Source organism: Juglans regia, chromosome 7 (assembly GCF_001411555.2).
Source record: "Juglans regia cultivar Chandler chromosome 7, Walnut 2.0, whole genome shotgun sequence".
NCBI lineage: Eukaryota > Viridiplantae > Streptophyta > Magnoliopsida > Fagales > Juglandaceae > Juglans > Juglans regia.
In genome coordinates this window covers 31757734-31766490 of record NC_049907.1, presented here as the reverse complement: position 1 = coordinate 31766490, position 8757 = coordinate 31757734, and the positions used below count along the sequence as shown (strand labels likewise).

Here is an 8757-nt window from a genome sequence, read left to right as displayed (position 1 = left end):
TCAACCTAGCCATTCGGTTCACAATAATCTTTGAAAATATTTTATAAGCAACACTGCACAAGCTTATAGGTCTAAACTTGTCAAAACTTTTAGGATCCTGCACTTTAGCTATTAGAACCATATATGAAGTAGAATAATGTCTCGGTAAAGGAGTACCTTCGAAAAAATCACACACAGCTTCTACAATGTCCATTTTAACCGTCTCCCAACAATGTCTATAGAATGCAGAACCAAATCCATCCGACCCAGGACTATCATTCTTAGGAATGGACCATAAAGCATTCCAGACCTCCACTTCAGATGGCTCTTTAGTAAGAACGAAATTCTCTTCATCACTAACCACTAAGGATACTAAGTCACCCAATTATGGAATAACATTCAGCCCCTCTTCTGTAAGGAAGTTCTGAAAATAATTAAGTGCTTCCATGTGAACCATTTTCGGAGTTTCCAAGACCACCACATTCGGTAACACCATTCTATTAATAGCCGAAGATTTCCTACGTTGATTCTCAAAATCATGAAAAAATCTCGTATTCTGGTCACATTCTTTGAGCCACTTCCTCTTTGCCTGCTGTGCCAACCGAATTTCTTCTCTATGCTCCCATAACTCCAATTCAACTTTAGAACGTAAATACTCACATTCCACATCCGGGACATGTCCATCCTGTAGTTGACATTCAAGAAATTCCATGCACTCTTCTAAGACCTTGATCGCATGGTCCACCCGACCAAATACTTCTTTGTTCCAAACTTTAAGAGCCGATTTAAACCTCTTAAGTTTGGCTGCTAACCGAATCAGACCCGTCCCATGGACCTCCCCACTTCACACATCTTCCACACATTTATCAAAGTTTTCATGTGTGCACCACATAACTTGAAACCAGAATGGATAAGGGCCATATCCAGTCATATCTCTAACAAAATTTATCAACATTGGACAATGATCAGAGGATTTCCATTTTAGGTACTCCATAAGAACCTGTGGCAAGCATCGGATCAATGCAGTATTCGAAAGGGCTCTGTCAAGGCACGCCCAACTCCGCGATGTACCCCTATGTCCATTGCACCACGACATTTTACAGCCACTATAATTCAACTCCACTAGGCCACATTTATGAATGCAAGAATTAAACTCTGCCATTGCCGATAAAGGCCTTGGATGTCCTCCTAACTGCTCACCATCATCCTCTTTGATAGAGTTGAAATCGCCAACCACAATCCAAGGTACATCATCCACCATTGCACCCTGTCATGCCATAATTCTCTTCTTTCCCCATGAGTACACTTTGCATAAACAAAAGTGATAAAGATTTAAAATTATTCACTGTGAAACAACCCAATACAAGTTGATCAGACATATCACGTATATCAAATTCAATTGTCTTCCAAAAAATCGAAAGTTTTCTGCCCCTGGCTTCGTTAGCGCAATAAGAAGAAAACCCAAGATAATCAGCCCAATAAACCATACACACCTCTTCCATAAAAGGTTCAGAAATTACCAGAACAAGAGGCTTATACTTCCTTACCAAGCTCTTTAATCTTCTTTTAGACGTGCCCAATCCATGCACGTTCCACACCAAGATTCTGTCTATCATAAATTTAATTTCTCAGGACAGGAAGCAACCCGTCTAGAATGTCTTAGATTATAAGTTGTAACTTTCTGCATACATGATGCTGGAGACAACTATTCTGAGTCTGATCCGTACCCGTTGTCACTTGCCATCTTATGTGAATTACCATGTTCTTCCTGATTTGAGTGAAACACCTCATCCTCTATGGCCAGATTGCTCCTGTTCTCATTTTTCTATCTAGAGTAATACACTATTATATACAGATCCTGATCATCATGTAGTATTTTATTTCTTCAAGAACCCATAATGCATGCAGTTTTTTATGATCTGTATATCAGTACTCTTTACATATATATCATGTGTGATTTATAATATCTCTTTCTTTTCCTTCTTGGGGAACTTTCTAGTAGTTGAAGTTGCTGATATATATATATATATATAATATTACAAAATTATAATAGGGTAGCTAGCCATGATGAGTAGTTGGGAATAATTTATACAATTAGTTATATAACCAAATTAAAGTCTTCCAGATTAACAAAATGGCTGTTAAATTCTTTTAAACAGATTCAATCATCAAAAGGTTAAGATTATGAAAAGATAGCCTTTTGATATTATAGAAAAAGGGTCGATAGTAAAAGAATGAAAAACGATATTTATCATCAAAATTAACTTTCGCACAACTAATGTGCAGCTTAGGACGTGCCCACACAACACCTTTTACAATCCAATCCAAACCAATCTAGTCGTCACATTGTATTTTGCCGTTTCTTCTCTTTTCCAATGTTTGCTACTCTATTACTTTTAGCATTTCTGACATTAAAAGGGAAAAACAAAGGTGATGAGAATCATGGTGATGGGCACTAAGATGGGCCTAGTCTTAAAGATCATTTGCAAGTTTCAGATGAGTCAATTACAAGGTCAAGAGCCAAGAAGATCAAGGAGGCAATACAATGATTGACACAATCCACTTAGGATGAAGCTAGAAAGACTCCAACACTCATTATGGACTTGAAGGAGGAAGATCTAGTTTTAATTCATTTGATAAGTTATGGAAGTGGGCAACAACATGACTTAAAGACTTTGGGCCCTTGAAGGCTTTTCAATTTATTTAATTAATTTAAATGACTTATTTTATTAGTTTTGAATTATTGGGTTTAATTATGAGAAGGACTTAAGGGGGGCCTAGTCAAGGGCATGTTGAGAAATTTATTATTTTGTTAAACTAGGGTTTCAAGAAGTACTGTAGCAAACTAGGGTTTCAAAAGTACTATAGCCGAGTTACTGTAGCGTCGTACTGTAGCTGCGACAGTATTCACTCAGGGGTATTTTTGGAAGATGGGGCATTATTTTGGCTAGAGTTTTACTTAGGTTTTGGTTTAAATACTCTTTGTAGCCTCATTTGAATTAATTTTATGAAATTTGATGAATTTATTCATTGTGAGTTGAGTTCATCTCCTCTTATTCTTGATTGAACTTTTGAACATATCAAAGGTAAATCACAACCTTTGTGGCATTCCTCCTTTGTAATCGGGGTTCTTGAGACGGGTTCTTCAACGAGTCTAGATTTTAATATAATCTAGGTTCTTGAAACAAGTTCTCATCTGGTCTAGATTCTCCATTCATTGACTTGATTTTGGCTTTCTTGGGGAGTTTTCAAATTGATTGTGGGTTCAAGGGATTCTTTTCCCGCGGGTTCATATCATTTGGTATTCAAAGCAATGTTTCCAATCAGGTTTGATTCTATGTTTTAATTCTTGTATCTTTAAATTTAATTCTAGGGCTTCATTGTTCTAGGGTTGCAAAAAAAAAAAAATTATAGGATGCTAAAATTCTTAGGGTTTTTGGTTTAGCTGAAATTTGCATCACCTAGGGTTTCAAAATTCTAGGGTTTCTTGCATCTCTAAGTTTATCAATTGCTTGTAGTGCCATTTAATTATTTCTCTTCTACTTCATTGTCAATTCTTGTGTGCTTGAATTCAATTGCTTGATTTTCACAATTGAATATTGTTGTTTGTGATTGAATTGGAGAAAAGAAGAGGAAAGAAAAGAAAAAAAAAATTGAAAAAAAAAAAAGAGGAAAATAAAAGGTAGCATATTCAAAGGTTGCTACATAGTTACAACAAAGAGGAGGAAATACATTTTTTGATTAAGCTTTATCATCAAAGGGGTTGAATACATCTTTCTAGCTGGTATCTTGTTTTATAATTACTCTATCCCTCGTATAAATTCCTTGAGTCTCGTGTCATTTTATTCCTTCCTTATTTCTTGTTCTTGTTTCTTGGATCTATATTATTAGTTGGAATAATACATGGTTGTATTGTCTTAATTTAGTTCAACTAGTTCTTAAAGAACTTGAGCGGAAAAACTATTGAGGTAAAAGGTAAGAGAGTGTGAGACTATTATCGGGAAAAAGCCAATTAAGAGTGAAACACGAGTGGAGTGTCATTATTCGAGTGTAAACACGTAAAGGAGTGTGTAAGGTTTTCCACTAACATTCTTTTTGTGCAGCACATTACGATGTCTTATATGAGTGACTCATCACCAAAGGGGATGGTAGATAACTCGTCCTTTGTGTTGCAAGCCATGCAACAATAGTTTGAGCTGTTGAACTTGGTGTTGGGTGAAGTGAGAGATAGTATGGATAATCAAGAAACATTGATTAGAAATCTACAAGGTGAGAGAGATAGGAGGCGATGTGAGCCTAGTATTGAGAATGGGTAGAAGAATGGAGAGTATGGTGAGGAATAGGAAGGTCTAACATCTGAAGTTGGATTGGGTAGACATAAAGGAGTTAGGCGTGGAAGAGGACTTAGGGCAAGCCCAAGGGGTCGAGATAGATTAGATAAAAACCTTGAGAGCATCAGAATGAAAATACCATCATTCCAAGGTAGAACTGACCCTAAAGTTTATTTAGAGTGGGAGGAAAGAATAGAGTTGGTGTTTAATTGTCATAATTACTTTGAGGAGAAGAAGGTAAAGTTGGTTGTAATTGAGTTCACTGATTATGCGATTATTTGGTGGGATCAATTAGTGACAAATAGGAGAAGGAATCTTGAGAGGCCTGTAAAAACATGGAGAGAGTTGAAGGCTATCATGAGGCGGAGATTTGTACCTAGCCACTGCTATAGAGACCTCTACCAAAAACTACAAAATCTTACACAGGGGTCTAGGAGTGTAAAGGATTACCATAAGGAGATGGAGATGGCTATGATTCGGGCTAATGTAGTGGAGGATCGGGAGGCCATAATGACAAGATTTTTAAGTGGGTTGAATAGGGAGATAGCCAATGTAGTTGAGATACAACAGTATGTGGAGGTAGAGGATATGGCGCACATGGCTATTAAGGTGGAGAGGCGGCTAAAAGGAAAGGGTATATCAAGGTATATTTCGGTTTTTAGTACTCCTTGGAAACCAAAGTAAGACAAAGATGATCAAGCTGTATAACAAAGGAGAAGATCGAACCACCTAAGGGAAAAGATTTGGGTGAGGCTGAAACCTTAAGAAAAAGAGAGAATGAGTTGAAAAACAATTGTGAGGCTGAGAGTTCAAAAAATGAGGAGAGTGAAAGAAAAAAAAAGAGTGAAAAAAACAAAGAGAGTGAGAGGCAAAAAGAGAATGAGGTCGAAACATCAAAAGAAAGAGAGAGTGAAAAAGAAAATAGAGAGGTGGTTGAGAGTTAAGAAAAAAGAGTGGAGCCACAAGAGGAAAAAGAAAGAGAGATTGTAGAGAGAAATAGAAAGACAAAAGTGAGTTTTTATACTAATGCAAGCTTTTATACTAACGAATTTAACAATTCTTTGCCTAGTATTGTTGTTTCTTTCTTGCAGGGATATGAGGTAGTGATTCCTAGCGGTGTGTTTAGTGGATTGCCACCTATTAGGGAGATAGAGCACTACATTGATTTTGTGCCAGGTGCAACAATCCTACCCGACCTTTCTTTGAAGAACATGAGTCTTTGACACACTTAAAGGGACAATGTAAGTTGTTGAGTAGAATGCATGCTAAGTGGGAGGACTGTATTGAGACTTTTTCTCATGTATTCAATTACACACAAGGTATAGAAAATTTTGTGATTGATGCTTTAGCAGGAAGGTATGTCCTTGTCTTCATTTTAGATGCAAAATTGTTGAGACTTGAATATGATAAGGAATTGCATGCTAATGATGATGACTTTGCTAGTGTGTATGGAACAAGTGAGAAAACATCGTTTGGTAAGTTCTATAAACTAGATTGGTACTTGTTTAGAGAGAACAGATTTTGTGTGCCTACTAATGTTATGCGTAAGTTGCTTGTGTGTGATAGACATGGTGGTTTGTTGGGTAACTTTGGTGTAAAGAAGACTTTCAATGTGTTGCATGAATGTTTGTGGGAGTATCATTTGCCATTCATTGACGTATTGTATGAACGTTTGTGGAAGTATCATTTGTCATTTATTAACGTGTTGCATGAACATTTGTGGAAGTATTACTTGCCATTCATTGGGTTTGCATATAATTGGAGTGGTCATTTTGGTGTAAGGAAAGCTTTAGGTGTGTTTCATGAACGTTTGTGGGAATATCATTTGCTATTCATTGAATTGTTACATAAACGTTTGCAGGAGTATCATTTGCCCTTATTAGAGTGTGCATATAAAACCTTGCATACTACTATTTCTTATTTTCCATTTGAAATTGTTTATGGTTTTAATCCACTTACTCATTTACCTTTGATGCTTTTGCTTGTTGATGATAGGAGTAGCTTGCATATAAAGTGGATCTTTTAGGTAAGTATCATGTTTATGCTATTTTCAATGTTACTAACATTTTTCCCTTTGATTCAGGTAGAGATTCGAGGTCGAATCCTTTTGAGGAAATGGAGAATGATGGGCACCAAGATGAACCTAGTCTTAAAGATCCTTTGCAAGTTTCAAACGGGTCATTGCAAGGTGAAGAGCCAAGAAGATCAAGGAGGCAATGCAATGATTGACACAATCTACTTGGGATGAAGCTAGAAAGACTCCAACACTCATGATGGACTTGAAAAATGAAGATCCAGTTTTGATTCATTTGATAAGCTATGGAAGAGGGTAACAACATGATTGATGAGAATGCAAAGTGTCATATTTTTCTCCCTTAATGTTTATTCTTTTATACTTATTTGGTGCCTAAATGTACTCATTATTTTTATATTTTTATTTAGGAAGCAAACAGAGTCGTTTAATGCAAAACGAAGTTAATTAAGCGGTTCTGGACAGTTTCGACACTACTTCATAATCTGGGCATAACTCTCTTTGCCGAGCTTCGATTGAGATTATTCAAGATGATATGGAACGCCAAGACAAAGATATAGAACTTTTAGGTTTTGAGTTTTGAAAGATATTGGCTGCATAAAGGTTGAAATCGGGCTTGAAGTTGACACACCTTCACTGCTGACGTTTAAGAACGTAGGCCTTATCTTACAATTCAAATATGCAATTTAATTGCACATATTTTGGAGATTTGGTGCACGAAAGTTACAGTTGGAAAACACCACTTTCCTAGTTATATTAGGACTCTATTTTATTTTTAATATTTTCTTTAATTAAGTCAGATTTGGATATGATTATTTGAGGATAATGTTTAGAATATTTTAGGAGATTTCGTAGGATTCTAATAAGGGGCATGGACGTGTAAAAGAGGGAGAAAAAATCATCATACAAGGGCATCTCTCTCTCTCTTCTCTAACTTTTCCTTCCAGTTTTCATGATGGTTTTGTGTGGCTAAACTTTCATAATTGGTCGAACGAAATGGAAACCTCGGAATCAATAAAACTGTGAGATCTGATTTGTTTTTAGTGTTCAATTTATGCTTTGAGTATCGAATGTTTTTCTATGCCTATTTTCATAATTGTCTAGTTTAATTACTAGGAGACCTACTAGTTTATTATTCGTTGCAATCTACTGCTAGATTAGACATTGAATCCGTGAATGTTTGATCCCTCTAATTTGTGAAGCAACTAAGATTTGATGATTTGCTGCGTCAGAAATTATTAGATCTTAGGAAGAATGCTTGACGAAATTAAATGCAACCGCTTGTGCTTGTATTGTTTAGCTTCATCTATCTCTCTAATTCTTAAGGTTGCTTCTAGATTAACCTTTAGCGCTTGCCTTGTGTTGTTTAATGGTTAAGGTTAATTAGATTACTTATTTTTTAATTAACTACGACTAAGGAGAGATAGGAAAATAATTCCAACGGTGAATATTCAAAGTATGAATTAATATATATTCGCATCGATGATCAGTTGTAAAATTTTGATGGTGGACGTTGACTTAGACCAAGGTTTGTTCTTTGATTGATTTCGATACTTTAATTTGAATTGTTTCTTAATTGTTCTTCTTAAAATTGTTTTCGTTATACTCGAACCTCGCCCCAATCCTTGCACTACTACAAGTATTTTTAGGAGTATAGGTTTTAATTTTGGTTGCCTGCGACAGCACACCAAATTTTGGCGCCGTTGCTGGGGAGGTTTTCTAGTTGATTTTTGTGCTTCTTGTTATCCTTATTTCGTTACTAAAATTTTTGAAAAAAAAAATCGTTAGTTTTCGATAGTTTTTTTTATTATTATTATTACTTTAGACTTTTCCTGATTTGTTTTTCATGGTTTATTAGAATTCCCTTGATTGTTTATGATTTTAACTCGATTTTTTAATCAAGGTGATTTTCAATGCTATCCAAAGATAGAGAGAACTTTGCGCAGGTTAAGAACGGAAGCTTGGAGAAATTATGAAAAGAACGATCTGACTCTTGATTCCCTAGCTAGCAGTTCTGATTTAGAAGAGGAGGAAGTCATGGCTGGAAATCGAACTTTGAAAGAGCTTGCCGCCCCTAATTTGAATCAACAACCTTTATGCATAACGTTTCCTACTTTAGATGCTACTACTATTTTTGAATTAAAATCTGGACAAATACATCTCGTGCCCACTTTTCATGGCCTGAAGGTGAAGATCCTCACAAGCATTTAAAGGTGCTTCATGTGGTATGTACGAGTATGAAACGCACGAGGGTGACTGAAGAGCAAATTAAATTAAGAGTCTTTCTGTTTTCTTGGAAGGATTCAGGTAAGGATTAACTCTATTATCTACCCTCCAAGAGTATTGTCACATGGAACGAGATGAAGAGGTTGTTTTTGGAGAAATATTTTCTAGTTTTAAGGGCAACCAACATTC

The 8757-nt window shown here is 36.0% G+C and overlaps 1 protein-coding gene across 1 annotated transcript; it reads right to left on the bottom strand.

Moving 5' to 3' along the window:
- Positions 1-364: 364 nt before the first annotated feature.
- Positions 365-1240, bottom strand: LOC109020343. The gene is made up of 2 exons (XM_019002789.1): positions 882-1240; positions 365-821 (listed from the first exon to the last, which is right to left on the bottom strand). Exons 1-2 carry the CDS (start codon positions 1238-1240, stop codon positions 365-367), a joined length of 816 nt encoding a protein of 271 aa, XP_018858334.1.
- Between the last annotated feature and the right edge of the window lie 7517 nt (positions 1241-8757).